This window comes from Leuciscus leuciscus (assembly GCF_965113295.1).
Source record: "Leuciscus leuciscus genome assembly, chromosome: 4".
Classification (NCBI taxonomy): Eukaryota; Metazoa; Chordata; class Actinopteri; order Cypriniformes; family Leuciscidae; genus Leuciscus; species Leuciscus leuciscus.
The window spans coordinates 29,920,725-29,939,909 of NC_138728.1; the positions used below are offsets into that span (position 1 = coordinate 29,920,725).

Sequence of the window (19,185 nt, forward strand, 5' to 3'; positions counted from 1 at the left end):
TTCTTTCTAAACCTAGAAGAAAAATGAAACCCTCCCTTAGAGACTCTGTTAACTCATTTTATAAAATGTGGAACCCTGTCCTTTCCTTTGTTCGAACTGTCCCTTTGTTGGAGATTTGATTCCCAAATGAATTAATTTAAAAAATAAAAATAGTCATATATATTTCCTTTTAATTTCTTTGTTTTTGTGTGATATCTGGGATAGTTAGGGTGTTGTTCTGGTTATTTGTATTTTTCCCCATTTATATCTATTTAGATCATTTAAGAATATACTTTTATTTTGGTTTGGTGGTGTGACGTCATAAGGCTGCGCCACGTTCCTGCATTTGCTGCGGTTTTCGGCTGAAGAAAGGTTTGTGTTTTACTGCGTTAAAAGTGCATTGATACAATCGATACAAACCCTGCAAGACTGTTTTATAGCTATATGAGAGCTATGGGATTAGTTATATATCACTGAATTGTAGGTTGTTGTGCTAGAAACGAACCGTTAAGCATTTGACTAAAGCGCAGTAGTGACGGAGAAACTGAGCCTTTGGGAAAACAAATAAATTTAACTAAATGCTTCGCGAAGTGATTCAGTGATTCGGATTAAGCGCTCGAATCACCGCGTCTAAAGCCTGGAACACACCAAGCCGACGCCGACGAACTAGCGCTAATGAAAGCCGACTGTGTTGTCGCCTCGCCTCGCTTCGGGGTAAAAAGCTGCACTTGAACACACCGAGACTGTTGAACACACTACCGACTGTTAGCTAGAAAGCGCGTTCTGCGCCTGCGTGTGAATGAGACAACAGTTTATTTCTGCAGATATATTCGTCTATACTCGTCATTCAAAAAGGGAAACCGACGCTGCAGATACACAAACCGTAAACAAAGCAGCGCGTGCTTATCGTTTTGAATATCAATCCTGCTAAACACTTTCTTTATTCCACTCGTCTCGAGTTAATATTGAAATATTCGCAAAGAAACACTCAGGTAAGATGACGTAACATTAGAACAGCCTTCTATCTGTACCGTTTTGACTTCTTCTTCTCGCTGTTTTGCTGTTATTCTCGGGCACTGACTCGTGCACTAAGCTGAACAGCCAATCAGAGTTCCCTCCTTCACCGACGGCCTGACAAAGATTCAACATGTAGTTGAACAGCGAATGTTTAAATAAAAGTGCTGTCTATAATCTACATTTTATAAATACTAAACAAACAAAGTCTAAGCAATAGAATCATAGTAATGATATGCGTTTATGGCGATATAATTTGTGCTCTTTTATTCATATATAGTACTAGTTTTGAGGGTTTTTTTCAATGACTTTTTGGCTAATGTTTAAGTCCATTCATTTTCTCACACTGACTCTCTTACCAGTGCACTGAACTACTGAACTAGAGCTGATTTAGACACGCACAGAGAATTAGTTTTAATTTATTTTTCTGTCTGTTAATTACTCTCATTTTAATCATGACAGAGTGTCCAAACACAGAAAAAACTCCTCGTGAAGCGACTGAGATCCTCGTGACACTATTATAAAGATGGCGTTTATTAAAGTGGAAAGTGAGGACATGGAGATTGAAGAAACAATCAGAGTGAAACAAGAAGAAACGATCAGAGTGAAACTAGAAGAAACGGATGAAGAAACCGATGAAGAAACAGGTTGGTTTCATTCTCAAAGCTGAACTCAGTCATTTGATCCTTTCCATATTAAAATGTCCAGCTCTACAGAAATGAGTGATAGTTGGTAGATGAGTGATAGAAAAAGTTTTTTTTGGAGGGATAGTTTTGAAGTATCCTAATTAAAGTTTAAATTAGAGAGAACATTTAAAATAGCAGGACATTTGACATGGAGCAGGTCCCTCATATGGATAGACATGTTGAGATCACATGACCAGACAAACACGAATGCTGCCTTCAAACCAGAGTATTTTTTCCCTCCGCACTCAATAATCACTCCGCTCCAATTTCCTTGCTCACTGATAACAGAAACACTGCTCCACTTTCGCTCCCTGAATGAATTTGCGGCTAAAGTATTTCAGTATGCTTTGTATACAAAAGTTCTGTTCAGAACATATATTAATAAAAAAATAAAAGCAATACTAAGAATAGTTTCAGCGTGATTGATTGGAACACTAGTATGCATTAAACATTTTTCCCCACAACATGCTATAGACTATGGCAATTTAAATTAATCAGCATTAAAAGTTGAGTAGCATTGCTGCGTTTTGCAGTGCAAATTTTGGGATCGGGAAAGGTCCGCAAGCTGATACTCAAGCTCGGAATCCGACTCTAACTTATTTTCTTTTTTCGAATTCCTCTCAACATGCTGATTACATTGAACATCTTATATTAAGACTCCCATTATAGTAGTGGCCATTTTGTACAGTACAGTATTCATTATTACTACTCCTTAAAATGTTGTCCAATGCTTCTGCAAATTGGCTCCGATGATCTTTGGACCAAGCCACACAGAAATAACAAAACAGATTATTTCTTTTATTTGTCTTTTGGTTCAGAGGCTGTATCTTGACCAAACTTTGATAAATTGACACAAAACGTGGTAGGACTCATCAACACCATGATCCGAGGGGACATGCCAAATTTGTCAAACACCACCTATGGGTCATGAGATACAGTAAATGGCTCTTTGTTAATAACTTTTGAACAGTTTGTCAGGAATCACACCTTGGATTCCTTGTCACGTCAGATCCGTGGATGGCAATTTTGTCCGGATCGGACAAAAATGGCCTTTCCGCCATTTTGAAATTTGACATATTGCATCTTTTAAACTACTTGACATATTGGCAAAAAATGGGACATCATCATGTCCTGAAGGCACCGGAGAAGTTTGAACATTTAAAGATTTTTACAAAAATGCATATAACTTTTGAAAACAATCTCCACATTTTTATTTCTCAGTCCTTTTTTGTTTTGTTAGTCCAACAAATTTTGTCCAAAATCTTGTGCACATCTGCGGCATGTCATAGTGATGCCCACAAAGGTATTGCTCCTATATAACAGCTTTTAAAAAAAAATCTATTCTATTGTGTATGGGTCGTTATATTTCTAACAGATTTCTGCTAGTTCAAAATAAAATACAGATAATGTTGCACAGTAAAATTATGTTTATTTGAGTCCATTGGTAAGAGAGAGGGATGGGCTTTTTAAAAAAATATTGCATTTAAATATTTGTTTATTTAAATGACGTTTAACGAAACTTTTTTGTTTGTTTTTTTGTCACCATTTCTGAACAAGCTTACGATTAGGCAATATACACAAGTTTACAATATATGTTTCTTTTAGTTGAAAACATTAAACAGTAGACCTATTTTTAAACAAAAAAATATAGGCCATAGAACAAAAGCATTTAAGCTCAAGCAGCATGCATGGAAAAAAACGCCTAATCAGACTATTCCAGATATCGTACAGAATGTACACATACACTCGAGTCAGCATATGATTATCGTGTTTGTTGTTTCACGTTTATGTTCAGAAAAACAATAATATCCACATGCAGGGGCGCCGCCAGCAATTTATGCTCGAGTGAGAAAACGCGCTGCGCTGACAGACGTTTCAGAGAAACGAACCTTAAAAGGAAGTATAGGCTATGTCTCAAAATAATTTTGCTATTAGATAAGTTATCATCTCGGACCACGCGGGGTCCAGCTGAGTTTACCTGCAGTCGTGAATGCAGTGATGGACAGCTGTCTTTCCTCATTCGACTGCTGTTTGGATTTCATGTGATTTCTCATTGTGATGGTGATATTATAACTCAGATTAATGAATTAATTTGATCAAAAGTAAATCCATTTTGTAATATCATTTAGTAAGATAAATTTCAAGTAATTACGAACTTCGTGAGGCAGCCAACGACCTTATGTGATAAAATGCAAACAACTTAACAAGCTCCACAGCGCCACCAAGTGCATTTAATTATAACTGTGAGTTAGTGCTTGGGATTTATCATGGATTCACTGCATTCACGGCCAGAAAAGTAACGTAGTAAAATAACGTTGCATTTTATTTTTCGAATAATAATTATAGATCGAAAATTCTAATAATTGTGCACACCCCTAGTAAGAGAGCCATAGTGTGTGTGAATTACTCCTACCTGTCTGTGCGGCGTCTCTCTACTAATTGAAGCTATGGGGTTTAGTTCTTTCAAAACCAGAAAGATATGCTAGAACTAGTGATGCACCGATGTGAAAATTGTGGCCGATACCGATAACCGATATTAATATTGCTGTTATGGCCGATACCGATATTTACCGATGTCTATCTCTATAGAAAACAAATTTTTATGATAATCAAATAAAGAGCTATTTTCCAAAACACTTTTTTTTTTTTTTACGATAGAAATGACTGATATTGGGCAGCTTTACCTGTGTGCAAAATATGTCATCAGATTTTAAGAAGAAAAAAATAACATTTATATACAAATACATTTTTATAAAGCGTACAAGTGTGTCCTGAATTCACACAATGAATAAGGATGAAAAGGCAATGAGTATAGGCAATGGGACGACACACGACGTAAAAAAACTAAACAAAAACATAGGAACATTGTGTACAATTAAGATAGGCTACTTAATTTTATTATTCCAATATCCAAATATAATACTAAATAGCACAGGGAAAAGGGCTTCTATTTGTGACGTGCTGTCTTTGCGTATGAACATTGCACATTTTAAACAGGACACGCATTAGCTGAATAAATGTTAGCCAATACAAACGTATTTATAGAAAACAGTTGACAATGAATAGACAGGAGTCCAATAATAGCATAACGAATCACTTATTATAAAAATAATATCAAGTAGTAGGCCTAAGTTAGACGAATCCGACATATGATGAGGGCTGTTAACAGTAGGCCTAAAACGTCCGTCATTTAACGAATTTTAAAAACACGGATGGATAATACAAAATACTTTCTGACATTTTGACAGAAAAAAAACAAGCAAGAACAGTTTAAACTTAGCCCGGCAATTTTCATTTTACAATTATCTTCTCTCTCTCTGTGTGTGCGTCCGTGTTTGTGAGAGAGTGCTCGCGCAAAACTGATACAAGGGTACTTTTTAATCTATAGGTAACGAACGCGCTAGTTTTCATACAAAATAAAAATGTAACATAACTAGGTACTTTAGTTATTATTAACACAATAACGTAACACATGAAGGCTACGTTTCTCACACTGATAATGAATAAATAAACACCAGTTTCTCCAGACTTGCGCTTATCAGTCATCCACAAATCACACGTGCTGTCACTTTTGAGAAAAATCTAATTCGAACGGGTATCAAATATCAAGCAATGTATTCGAATATATTCGAATATCTACGAGGCAAAAAACGATCAGTCAATATAAGTCACACTGGACTATAAGTCACATTTATTTAGAAATTTATTTCACACACAAACAAAAATCAATGTTACGGACGTGACATCCGTTACGGACGTGAGCACTCTAAAAGCGGAACTAAAAGACTGTTTTAAAACTTCCACAGAGACCTCAAACAGAAAGCACAAAGCCTGTTTTTAAATTTTATTTCGTTTTGTATTAATTGTATCTTAATTTTGATCAATGTTTCATCAACCAATTGCCTGGATTTAATAAATAAGAAGTAAATATAGTAGAAAATATTTTATCACGACACGGAGGCGCCGGCGCGTGAACTGGAGCTTGTTTCATAAATGAATGAAACTCAGCGTATAAGGTAGCCTACTTGCCTCACAGACCTGAGACATGTATAGAAAGCTTAAAATGTGTACTTTTAAACAGAACAATTCAAAATGAAAGAAAACAGACTGTTCTCTGCTTATGTCGTCCGTATGAAATGTGCATTTCTCTCAGGTGCGTTCACAACTGCAAAGATCGCGAGTCAGCATCGTCAACTTCATCTTCAACTTCACACGTCAAATACACAGGAATGACTATCGGCATGTTCACATCAGCCATATTTTGACATCGGAACGATACCGATGTGTAAAAAAATGACCATATCGGCCGATATTATATCGGCGGCCGATATATCGTGCACCACTAGCTAGAACTTTCAGTTTTTAAGCTATTTTATTGATAAATTAGAAAAGCATTGACAATGTTTCTGTGTGTGTGCATTCTGCACGTGATACTGTCTGTATGTTTGGGCGTTGTACAGTGTAGAAGCACATTAGTTTAGATCAGTGATTTACTTATCTGTATGATAAACATGCATTCCACCTGATCATCATGGAGTATCCGTAAATATCTTGTGGAGCGCTCTCTGAGTATGCATTTATTTGTGCCATTAAACTCGGCTTAAACTTGTATTTGTCTGTTTTCACCTTAGACCTGATGCCGCTGAAAGAGGAAATTCAAGAACTTGATGTAAAGGAAGAAGAGAAACATGATTCCATAACTGTGGAAAACTATCTTGACAGCTCGCAGACTGAAAAGACTTCCTCGGAAGAAAGAGCTCAAAAGACGGGGAGTACACGTTATTTCATCTGCTTTCAGTGTGGAAAGAGTTTCAGCCAACACGAAAACCTTGAAGCTCACATGAATATTCACAGTGGAGAGCGGCCTTACCCCTGCCAAGAGTGTGGAAAAGGTTTCACTGGAAAGGGAAATCTTAAAGTCCACATGAGAGTTCATACTGGAGAAAGGCCATTCATCTGCCCTCAGTGTGGAAAGAGTTTTGCACATCAGGGAACGCTTAATGACCACACAAGAATTCACACTGGAGAAACGCCTTTCACATGTGATCAGTGTGGAAAGAGTTTCAGACGTAAAATAAACCTTAATTCCCACATGAGGATTCACTCGAGAGAAAACTGCTTTAAATGTCAACAATGCGAAGAGAGTTTCACAGACAGCAATCAACTGAAGAGGCATGTAATGACTCACATTGGAGAGAAGCCTTTCATGTGCGATCACTGTGGAAGGACTTGCTCAAGCAAATCAAACCTTGATGTTCACGTGAGACTTCACACTGGAGAGAAGCCTTTCACCTGCCAACACTGTGGAAAAGGTTTCAATGAAAAAGGGACCCTTAAAGTCCACACAAGAGTTCACACCGGGGATAAACCTTTCATATGTTTTCAGTGTGAGATGAGCTTCACTTATCGAAGAGACCTGAAGCGTCATTTGCGAGGTCATCCTGGAAATAGCAGTGTTATGATTGGTCTACCGATTACAGAACGTGTCAGAAACAAAACGCCCATAATCTGAATCTCAGCTCTGGAGGCTTCCTGAAGCTCAGCAATTGTACATATTGTAAGGACAGTAACAATGTCAATTTAAATGCTAGCCTGATGATGAAACATTGGAAGAACTAGTCATTCAAACCCGAACCTCCATCGTAAAGGTTGACTCGAGCAGGACATTTTTCAGCGATAAGTTTTCACTCAGTTTGTCATCCACTAAGATGTTGCAACTGTAATTCCACTACATCAGCATTAACAAGTGTTTCACCATCCAAATCTATGTATATATTTCTAATTAATTGAGGTGCATATGCGGGAACTGTATCATTAACTGTATCATTAAACAGGTGGCAGTAAGTCACACGTTCAAGTCACAAGTAAGACTCCAGTCCCTACTCAAGCAAGTCTAAGTCGCAGTACACACAACAGAGTCAAGTCAGTGGTTCACTTCAAGTAAGTCAAGTCGAAGTCAAGTTACAATACCAAACAGAAAAAAAGTGTAGTTTATATTGGCCTCAATCTTATTTATTTTTCCCTCAGAAATTATTACTTTTCTTATACATTTATATCGTAATATTAATAATATTCATATAATTTATCATAGCATGTATTTATGATTATCAACATTTGGAATTATTATTATAACAATTATACAAATATTTTTGAAGATAAAACATTTGAAGGTAAATTCACAAGTGTGATGTATTAATTATATTGGTTTTATAGTAAATATAGTTTATAGTTGTCTTATGTTTAACTTTGCTTATTTTTTTTTTATGGAATATCACCGGCAGACATTAACTTTCTCACTAAGAGCCAATATTGGATTTTAAATTGATTTCCAGTCCGGGTGTTTTTTTTTTTTTCTAACTATGTTCTAACCATGCATTTACACTGCAATTACAACACCATAAATAATGTAATGAGATTAATGATATAAATATAATAATTTTAATATACAAAAAATTTGATGCTAAAAAATTATAAATTATATATTTTTTAATAATGAAATTAAAACCGCCAATAGGTGGCGCCAAATCACTGTCTTAATGTACGAGTCATAGAAGCATTCATTCAACTGATTCCTTCAAAGCGGCAGATTCATTCTGTAACTAAGCAACTAGGTCACTGAATCACACACAAAAAAAAAACTTTGTTCAGAACTCTTTTTCTGTGGCTTGTTTGGAACTATTGTCATTGGAGAAATAGAGCAAAAACAGAATATTATATGTCTAAAATGTCACATCATAATATTCAATCTTTGTTTACTGAACTATTGTATAATATCATTATCACATTTGCAATCACGCCAATATTCTGGAAATATCTTTTAATATCATATGTTATAAATATAAAAATAACTCACACTAGGGCCATTTTTTTCCACCACATTTTTTTTATTCTGCTGGCATTTTGCCCCCCAATTCCCTGATAACATCTGACCCTGCTTCAAGAGAAACATAAAACACGACAAAACATCATTAACAGTTTTCTATGTTGTTTTTTTTGTCATTGGAAAGAGCGACATATTTGGCTTCAAAGCATGATTTGAAAGAAACTGTGGCAAATGTCTGTGTGAATTTATGCACGTTATACAAAACATATGCCATCGTTAATTATCATTTGAATCTATTGTCAGCCTTAAGCTACATTTGAAAACGTAATTTTGTATAAAGAGACATGCTGTTTCGACAACTATTCTCTCTAGATTTAACGTTAGTCAAATTAACTATAACAAACAGGTTAAACAAGCCATTGCTTACTTTTTGGTGAAAGAAGTTTGAGGTTGTGATGGTCGTGTCTGATATCCCTTGCTAGTTATTATGCGAACAGCAAATCTTCTTGTTTGAATATGGTCAATTTCAAGTGTTTATTTCCAAAAAGAAACTGCTGGGAGATGTTTTTGTATTTAGCGCGTTCTTTGCGATGTAGCCTATGTTTTTTTGTTTTGTTTTTGTTTTTCTGGGTTTGTGCAGCGTCACGCAATTGCGCAGAATCTGATGACTGGCGTCAATGGTTCCGTTGCTTTCATTTTGTTCATCGATTGATGTTGCGGTTATATAAAAATGTATATAAAGTCATTCTCGAGTAAAACAGTTCAAGTCAAGTCTCGAGTCATTGGATCTCAAGTCAAAAGTCAAGTCATTTTCTTAATTTAGTCAAGCAAGTCTCAAGTCCTTAAATTTGCGACTCGAGTCAGGTCATGTGATTCGAGACCCCCATCTCTGTCATTAACTGTGCAAACGTTAGCAGAACGCTAACCCGAATGACTGATGTAACATTAAACTTTGAGTAATGATAAAATATGGAGCAAGATTTGTTTTACAAAGTAGTAAAAACAACATACAATTTGCATTAATAGACACAGATTTAGGTAATAGTGGCCCACAGCTGCTTAAGTCAAGTCAAGTTTATTTGTATAGCGCTTTTCACAATACAGATTGTATCAAAGCAGCTTCACAGTATTAAATTTAAATAATACAACAAAGTTTGTTTCAAGAGGAATTTATTGATTGATGAAATTAAATTAAATATCCCCAAAATATCCCCAACTGAGCAAGCCAAAGGCAACAGTGGCAAGGAACTGAAAAACTCCATCAAGTGACCTAATGGTGTCCTAAAACTCCATCAGGTGAAGCAGAACTATTTCAGTAAGACAGTAATAATGTGAGTCAGCCAATAGTTTTCAGTAATGAATTATACTTGCAGGTTGTCACACAAAGTAGTAAGTTGGTCCATATTAAGTGGGTACTGTCCCATCTTTAATGGATAAGCTTTTTGCAAATCCCCCCGTTGACCTCGGAGAGATTTGAGAAGCAGTAGTCAGTAAAAAGACAGGAACACAACTAAAGGTTATACTGCTGTTGTATCGCTGACATATTTTTTTTTAAGACATCTATTATGTTAGTTTGTTATAAAATTACAAGCTGTTTTATTTGCTCACCAAAACCCTGTAAATGAAGAACAAATGTGGACCACATGCAGTAACTCTTTCCATCAAGCTGTCAGCGATATACGTTTTATTACTTTGTTAGTTGGTGTTTTTGACATATGGCTTACTTACTGGTTAATTCAATTAATATTTATTGATAGTTGTGATCAGGAATGTTAATATGTCAATATAATAATATTTAGCTTGTAAATTAAGCATATTTTGACCCTCTGAATTTAATGAGGATCTGAATAATGTTTTCTTCCATGTAGATCGCACAAAAAGGTGAAAAATAGTGTTTAATGAGTGTTTTGACCCTCTAATTTTAGTTACTGTAAGATCCATGTTTTGTTACTGTTTTTCCTTGTTTCAGTTCAGAAGTAGATATTGGGTTTAATGTTACACACTATGACATTCTTCAAAAATATCATTCATTTATGTTGAGCTGGACATTTTATTAAGGATCAAATGATCGAGTTCAGCTTTGAGAATGAAACCAACCTGTTTGTTCCTCAGTATTTTCTTGTTTCACACTGATCGCTTCTTCAGTCTTCATTTCCTCACTCTCTTCTTTAATAAACGCCATCTTTATAATAGTGTCACGTGGATCTCAGTTGCTTCACTGCAAGAAATGCTTTTCTTACTTAGTATTTTTGCCTTGTTTCCAGTCCAAATATCTATAAAGAAGCATTTACTAGAGTAAAATTACATAAGTTATATTTTGTTTTCTGTAAAAAAAAAAAAAAAGACAAATTTAGTGAGTTTTTGCTTAAAGTGCCCCTATTATGCTAAGTTTCCTAATGTTGTTTTGGAGTCTCCTACAACAGGTTTACATGCATTAAAGGTAAAAAAAATTAAAATAATTTTCTCATAATATATAATTTTTCTATGATTCCTAAACGACTCATCACCGTAAAGTAAAGACAGAAACGAACAATGATGTTGATTTTCTCATTTGTGTATCTGTTGACTCTTTTCAAGGATCTACTATCTGTAGTGGCAGGCTTGCACAAATACCTCCAAAAAGAGACCATTGCCCTTCCCCAAGCAGTGTTATACAAAGATGCTGTGTGTGTAACTCCCTAAAGCAGAAACAGAGTGATCTCACTGCTGCAGATACTATATCTCAGAGCAAAGGCATTGTGTGAAGTTAATCACATTCTATTTGAGGAGCAACTTTCTGGCCAGAGAAAGAAGACAAAAGGATGAATTATTTTGTTGCCGAAACAGCTTGTGGTGCGCATAGGGGAATCAGCACAGATGCCGAACAACTCAAAACAAAATGACTATATTCATGTCTGATTAGAATGATAACGGAATAGGAGAACTGTTTTTCTGCTGTAAATGCAGCAATGCCTCAAGGTATTCAAGCATGTTTTCCAATATCTGAAAACGTCCTGTCTGAGCCACATTTAGCAGAACTGGCACACCACTACAACATTGATCTAAAGACAGAGAAAGTTAAAAAACGAGATGGTGCTGCTCCACATGACATGATTTCAGTTTATAACCTGCTGGATTCTGACATGTTTCCATCACTGAAATCTGTCATCCAGCTTGCCCTCAATGTACCTGTTAGTGTACAAGGTCATTCAGTGCTCTTCGTTATCTCCACACCTGGCTTAGGAGAACCATGGGTCAGTGCAGGCTCCATTAATGGGCAGTTATGGCATTGAGAAAGATGTTGTTGAGTAATTGAACCATAATCAACAGTTATTTGTCTTATACATCAGAGTTCACACATGATTTTACTTCCAAAGTACTTCCAGCAATACTTGCAAACATTTAAAGGACTGCCACAGTGCAGTGCTTCACTGTATTCATAGATAGATGCTATTAACCTTGTATTGCTGCCTTATTGGTGCTGTAGGCTGCTTTACATCCTGCTCCTGTTTTTAAAAAATACAATATTACATAATTAATTATTTAGCAAAATGCTGTGATAGCTAAACTTTGTTATTCAACTTAAATCAAGGGGCACTTACCCCCAGCAGAGAGTGATGAAGAGGGATGGGAGGATGCACTTCGAGATGCTATTGCAAATTGTGCAAATGACAATTAACAAAATGTAAATGTGTACAGTTCATGAAAATGACTTTGCACATACTTCTTTTAGCTTTACAAAAATAATTTTTTGAGGCAAATTTGGGGGGCTTTGCTGGTGCTGGGAGCTGATTATTGTCAGCATCATCAGACTCCTCAAAATCTAGGCTATTTCATCAAATTTAGGATTTTGCCTGGGAATGACAGCAAGCATTAAGTAATTAGAGGCTAAATATTGATACGACTCTGGCTCTGTTTCAATGCCAGAACCCTTTTCAGCCCGAATCAGGCATTCATGGGCCTTGTCATATGTATCTGAAAACAAGTTTTTTAATTAATTGCTTTACAATCCGTGTATCACTCGTTCAGTCGTTTTTTTAATTAATATTGAATATAGAAAAATGAGAAAACGGTTCCTTTTTCGTTTTTTCATTTTTTACAAAAAAACGAAAAACAAGAATTCAGCTGGATTTCTCGTTTTTGTTCTCAGTTAGAAAAATGAATAAACAGCTTGAATATTAGATTTCTACATGTGGGCGGGAATTAAACGCCCCTTTCCTCTGATTTGTCAGCCGAAGATCAAACTGTTCCGTCATCAGTTCTGCACAGCAGAATAAGAGTCCTCCGTTGTGTGGATTCTTAACGCATTTATTGCAACTACATTTAATCTTTTTTCTCATCAAACAACGAATGTCTCGACACAACCCGTACCGGGGAATAGACTAGATAGGGCTTTCTTCTGTGTATATATAAATTCACCTACGCTTTGCATCAGCTGGCTATATGGGCAGGATAAATGACGGCTGTTAGCCTATCATTGTCGCCCTCGCCCAGTAATAAAAAAAAAAAGTATTATAAATTAAGATATAAATCAATATAATTAGTTGCAAATTAAATATTTTTAACACTAATAAAAAAAGAAAAGAATAATGCATTGACTATATAATTGGCCTATATTAACGTTAACGTATAAACTGTCATTCAGACTGACTAGCCTATCTTACAACTGGAGAAGTTTTATGATGTAGGCCTTGTGTTTTATTAAAATGTATTATAATTTATATCTCTAGGATGTGCGCTTGTGCGTGGCGCGCCGGGTCATGTTGAGAGGGAAGTCTAGTCTATTCCCCGGTACGGGTTGTGTCGAGACATTCGTTAGTCTGGTTGTTTGATGAGAAAAAGATTAAATGTAGTTGCAATAAATGCGTTAAGCACAACGGAGGACTCTTATTCTGCTGTGCAGAACTGATGACGGAACAGTTTGATCTTCGGCTGACAAATCAGAGGAAAGGGGCGTTTAATACCCGCCCACGTGTAGAAATCTAATATTCAAGCTGTTTATTCATTTTTCTAACTGAGAACGAAAAATCCAGCTGAATTCTTGTTTTTCGTTTTTTGGAAAAAATGAAAAAACGAAAAAGGGACCGTTTTCAAATTTTTCTACTTTCAATACTTACTTTAATTCAAAAAACGACTGAACGAATGATACACGGGTTCTTTACGTTTGCAAATTATACATTTAGTATTTGATATTACTTTAAAACACTTACTTTTCTTTTTCAGTAAATCAAATGGGTGTATCTCCCATGTGTCAGTGTTTGGCTTTTCATGAAACAACACTGCCTTCTTTAACCTCTCTTGGCTCTTGTATGGAGGCCAGTAACATCCCTCCTTGGTGCACCAGTTTTCTGGGATGACAGCTAAACTGTCCTCTTCATTAGGAAAATTGACCACAGCAAACATTGAACTGTGAACAAAAAGGTGAAATGGGTCAATCAATTTCACAAAATATTTCACAAACTTATATTATTTATTCTTTAGTTGTAGTAGTTAAACTTTTTACAGAGCTTTTTTTTATTTTTTATTTTATTTTTTTATACAGGTGCCTTACATCCTACAAATGGAGTAATGGCAGACCAGCAAAGTCCTCTTTGCATGGAAGAAGCACAAACTTCCGTAGCACATTTGTGGCTTGGGTGAAAAGGAGTTCATCCTTCAGTCCAGAGAGAAGGAAAATGTCAAGCTGTGATGATGGCAGGGGATAGACAAAAAGATCAGCCTTGTTCCTGAATGTGGTGTACACAATGAAAGTTTCTCCATGTTCCTCGACCACCAGGTTTTGCACTACGACAACATTCTTGTTTTTCAGCTGGACACAGTTATTCCCAGTGCACGTCTGCACAGAGAAGTGACTGAACTGCATTTTTGCATATTGTGCTTTCACATTTAGACCATTTGGGACTGGGCCATTGTCATGTGGTTTTTGCAGAGTTTTCTCTGGATCTGACTGTATTGTTCGCATAGCCTCTCTTTCTGACCGTCTTCTTACAACTTGTTCTAAAGGCTTGTTTGGTTTTCTTATCATTCTTTTAATTTGGCCAAGGAAATTCTCAAAGGGAAAGCAAGAAATGTTGTCAAGTACACCAAATGCGTGTACGTCGTGAATCAAATGAGTTAAGCAATGCATGTTGTAAGTTATGGTTTCTTTCCCATACAAGCAGCTGCAGTGGTTCACAAACAAAACCAGGAGGTTTCCTGCATAGTCTGCACACAAGAATGGACTGAGAAAGATGGTCATAGCAACTGCAAGCAGCATGAAGTTTTCATACATTGCCTTAGGAATGTTTCCTTTTAAGCAGACAGGTGCAGTGTACAAGAGAAATGTACGAATTCAGTAGCCTTCCAGCGGTCTGACTCAAATAGAGATCTCGGTTTTCTGTTCATTTCTGATGGAGCATGAGGCCGTAGCTCTGTCAGTTGTGCAGAAACATTTCTGACAAACGTTGGGCCTAAACTAGTCTTCAGTGGCCCTTTCTGCCATAGAGATATTAGTTTACGTGTAACCCCCAAACATACAAGGTGCATGTAGTCAAGAGGAAATGATGTCACCAAACCAATGGACAGTGACTCTAAAGGTGTTTTCCCACTGTAGTGTGAGTCCTCGGAAAAAGACTCAAAATGGTCATGGTTGGACCTCAGACGGGCTGTTGTTTCTGGGAAGGTCATACGGTTATTGTAGTAAACTCCCTTTTGACTGCATTTGTCACATCCATAGTAACCATTGTGACCTTTAGAATTTCTGATAAAGGCCCTTGCTGGTGCGTCGCAAACAATGGCAGATTATATCCATCCTTTCAACCCATATTCTTTTTTTTTTCGGGGTTCTAAACAGATCATTGCACAAACAATATATATATATATATATATATATATATTCGGGGTGTACCGGTTTCAGAATTGGTGATGACGGTTATGATGTGAGTCAAATGACAAAACTCATCATCCGCACCAACGTTTTTTTACCAAATTTCAAAAAACGCACCCGCCCGCCATCCGCTGATTGTTTTGCGGTCTATGGACAATGCAATGCTCTGCTGATGCGAGCCGCAAGAAAGCCCTTGTCTGTTCTAGAAAGGATGCAGCAAAGATATTTAATGCTAATGTATGAGGCATTGGCCTACGCTGAGTTTCATTCATTCATGATGAGATGCGCTCTAGTTCACAATGCAATGAAGTGAACGCGGCGCGCCGGTGCCTCCATGTCACGGTTATTATATTGTCTATTTGCTTTTTATTTATTAAATACATGCAATTGGTTGATGAAACATTTATTAAAATTAAGATACAATTTGTACAAAAACGAAATTCGCTTTAAAGAAACTGAGAAGGGTCATAGCACTTACATATTGTTGTCCTACTGTTAGTTTAACTTCTATTGTTCTCATTTGTAAGTCGCTTTGGATAAAAGCGTCTGCTAAATGAATAAATGTAAAATGTAAATATATGTATATGTATGTATGTATGTATATGTGTGTATATATATATATATATATATATAATTGTTATTTATTTTTTACCGCCAATTTTGTCCCGCCGTCCATTTTCAAATAGACAATGCGCCATTTCCCATTCCACTTCTTGCGCATGTTTTCGTGACAAAATGTGGTTTTGGGACCGGATAGAGTCGTTGTGTGACAGAGTTGTTGTCAGCTCGTGTAGTGTGTAACCCCCTGTTGCAGATCATTTACGTAGTGTCACATAGTGTGAACACCACAACGACTTCAAGACTCCAGAGCAAGTCATGTAGTCTAAACAGCACAGCGATCTGCCGACGTTTAAAGTTGTGTAGTGTGAACTAGGCAGTACTCAATTATTCAATTATTCATGAATTTGATGATGTACTTATACATTTCATTGAGAGGGCCGGAAGAGAGAGCTCGCCCACGCGCTCTTCTGATTGGCTGTGATTTTTGATTGACTGCCTTGTGCCCCATAGTTATGTCGCATCTGGTGTGGACAGTCGACTTATTTGTCGCTGGAATCCTATTGCATCGCGTTATGTTAGGACACGGTGAAACAGTGCAATCGATACTCTTTCATCCAGGCCAGCCCATCCCATCCGCCCCCTGGTTATCTGATGTTCTCTGCGAACATCTTTTTAAACTCAGGGTTGCAGAGAGGAAGTGACGCAAATCAAAAGATCCTACTGACCTTGGACATCCCTTACGAAAAATAAGTTTATTCAAGTGTGCTATTAGTATACTTCTTAAAAACTAAAAATAAGAAAGTATACTTTCAGTCTACTTTGTATGTACTTCTCAGAAATATACTTTATGAACTTCTCAGAAATATACTTCAAATTCCACTTAAGTATACTTGACTTATACTGACAGAAAAGTCTAAGTATATTTGGCCTATACTTGTTGATCGAGATATACTTAAAAGTATAATTAAGTATTCTTGGCTTGTACTTGTGTTTACTATTTTGATTGAGTAGCTTATTAAATACTTTTTTTTTTACAACATAATATTACACACTGTCTTATAAACTAACATGTTCAAGTTTATATAGTAACAAGCTTTCGGGTGGAATAGCTTATAGAGTAAATAAAATAAGCATGGAAGTGAACCTGATCTTGTACACAGCGATAATAATTCCCTTACGAAAAATAAGTTTATTCAAGTGTTCTATTAGTATACTTCTTTTCAACTAAAAAGAAGAAAGCATACTTTCAGTCTACATTTTATATACTTCTCAAAAATGTGCTTTATGTACTTCTCAGATTCAGAAATATACTTAATTACACTTAAGTGTACTTGACTTATACTGAGAGAAAAGTCCAAGTATATTTGGCCTATACTTGTACTCAATCTTTTGATCGAGATATACTTAAAAGTTGAATTATTCAAAGTATACTTGGCTTGTAGTTGTGTTTACTCTTGATCAGTAGCCTATTAAATATACTTTTTTTTTTTACATAGTTTTTTACATAGTTTTTAATATACAGTCTTATGAAACTTACATTGTTTGAAAATATTGATTAAAATATTGATATAAAACAGATATGTTTCTAATTCTGCGTATCTGAATTTTTAGGTAGGCTAGTCCACTGGTAGTGCACATAGGAATTTACTTTAATTCTACTTTACTCTTTCCCCACCATTGACTGCATTTTCCAGCTATATATGTTTTCACTGTTATACGGTAGGGGGCGCTATGACACATCTTCTAGTACAGAATCTCCGGATCAAAACACTTGAGAAAGAAGAAGCTGAAACAAGGGATAGAAGATTGCTAACTCAAATGTAAAATAATGTGATCATCAAACATTAAACAGCTTGTAAATCAAAACTGCTTAATGTTTCCAAATGAAATGAAGCGTAACCCATGAAGAGAAAACGACTGTGAAGCTTTGGGGGTGTTGGACTCGATCTACTCCATCTGTGTTTTGATCATCGTTCTGAATCTGATCAAGGCGTAGTCTTTGACAAAAATTAGATTTTCTCATCTTTTTTGTTTAAAATGTTGACTTTATTTATCATATTTACCTACATTCAAGTGTTGATAAAAAAGGATGCATGAAGCTAATAAAATGTTTTTAAAATTAAAGTACAGTTAAAGCAACATGACATCATGACTTTGCCTAAACATACACGCCACTTTCAAGTCAAGTGGCGTGTTATTTATACGCATTTTGAGCTATCCGCGTGTATGTCCACGCCGAAACGAACCGTCATCTTCCGCGTGTATGCCTACGCCGTTAAACGTCAGAGTGATTCCGCGTGTATGTGTACGCCGTTAAATGTCCGAGCGAAACTGAGCAAAATGTATATCTACATCTGGGGAGCAATATTTTTTTTCCTAGGATGGTAGGGGAACACTCATAAATGGTATTAACCCCAGTGACGGGTAGGTTTAGGGACGCGGTTGGGGTAGGTCATATATATTTATATATACAGTAATGTAACGTTAAGTCACCGGCATTGATAAACACGCTGAAAATCGATTATGCGTGTTGATAACACGCCAAAAATGGAAATACGAATTGGCGTGTCATACATACGCCATTTCATGAGATCAGTCTGGTTAAAGGTATTTTTCAAGTATAAAAAATAACATTTGAACATAACAGTTGTAATACTGCATAGGCCTACTGCAAGTGCAAACATTTTATATAAATAGTAAACTATAAGTATAATGTTAAGTTCACTTAATGAAAACTTGTAATATAAAACTACTAAACTAGTAGTTTACTGAGAGTACACTAAAAGAAAACGTGCAAGTATACTTGCAGTATAAAACTACTAAACTAGTAGTTTACTGAGTACACTAAAAGAACAAAAATAATATCTAAATGGTAAACTATAAGTATGATGTTAAGTTCATTTAAAGAAAACTTGTAGTATAAAACTACTAAACTAGTAGTTTACTGAGAGTATACTTCAAAGTATTAAAATAGTAAACTACTAGTATTGCAGTACAAATGAGAAACGTAATTATGAACTAGTTGTGCACTTAAAGTTTACTACTGTTACACTTATAGTACACTTAAACATAAACTTTGATATACTAAAAGTTGGCCAATTTAGTCCCAAGCGGTATTAAAATAGTACACTTACAAGTTTACTAGTACATATTGAGATTAGTATACTTACTACATAATGTATACTTAAAAATATACTTGAACATTACTTAAGTATACTTCATAAAATGAACTTGAAGTATACTTCTTTTTCGTAAGGGATTCTTTATCAATCCCTCCT

At 35.9% G+C, this 19,185-nt stretch overlaps 1 protein-coding gene across 2 annotated transcripts; it reads left to right on the forward strand.

The window, feature by feature from the left end:
* Positions 1-279: 279 nt before the first annotated feature.
* LOC309497677 (uncharacterized protein) lies at positions 280-10,697 on the forward strand. Of its 2 annotated transcripts, none has more exons than XM_082167999.1 (4): positions 280-351; positions 1,456-1,640; positions 6,311-9,565; positions 9,805-10,697. In XM_082167999.1, exons 2-3 carry the CDS (start codon positions 1,520-1,522, stop codon positions 7,189-7,191), a joined length of 1,002 nt encoding a protein of 333 aa, XP_082024125.1. In that variant the 5' UTR covers positions 280-351; positions 1,456-1,519; the 3' UTR covers positions 7,192-9,565; positions 9,805-10,697. The 2 variants fall into 2 exon arrangements, with proteins under 2 accessions (XP_082024125.1, XP_082024126.1); XM_082168000.1 differs by lacking the exon at positions 280-351 and adding an exon at positions 374-971.
* Positions 10,698-19,185: the final 8,488 nt, after the last annotated feature.

Bases quoted from the DNA above. Each gene is read 5' to 3' on its own strand.
- LOC309497677 (XM_082167999.1), top strand. From the start codon at position 1,520: ATGGCGTTTATTAAAGTGGAAAGTGAGGACATGGAGATTGAAGAAACA. The intron at 1,641-6,310 runs GTTGGTTTCATT...TTTTCACCTTAG, and splicing joins AGAAACCGATGAAGAAACAG to ACCTGATGCCGCTGAAAGAG.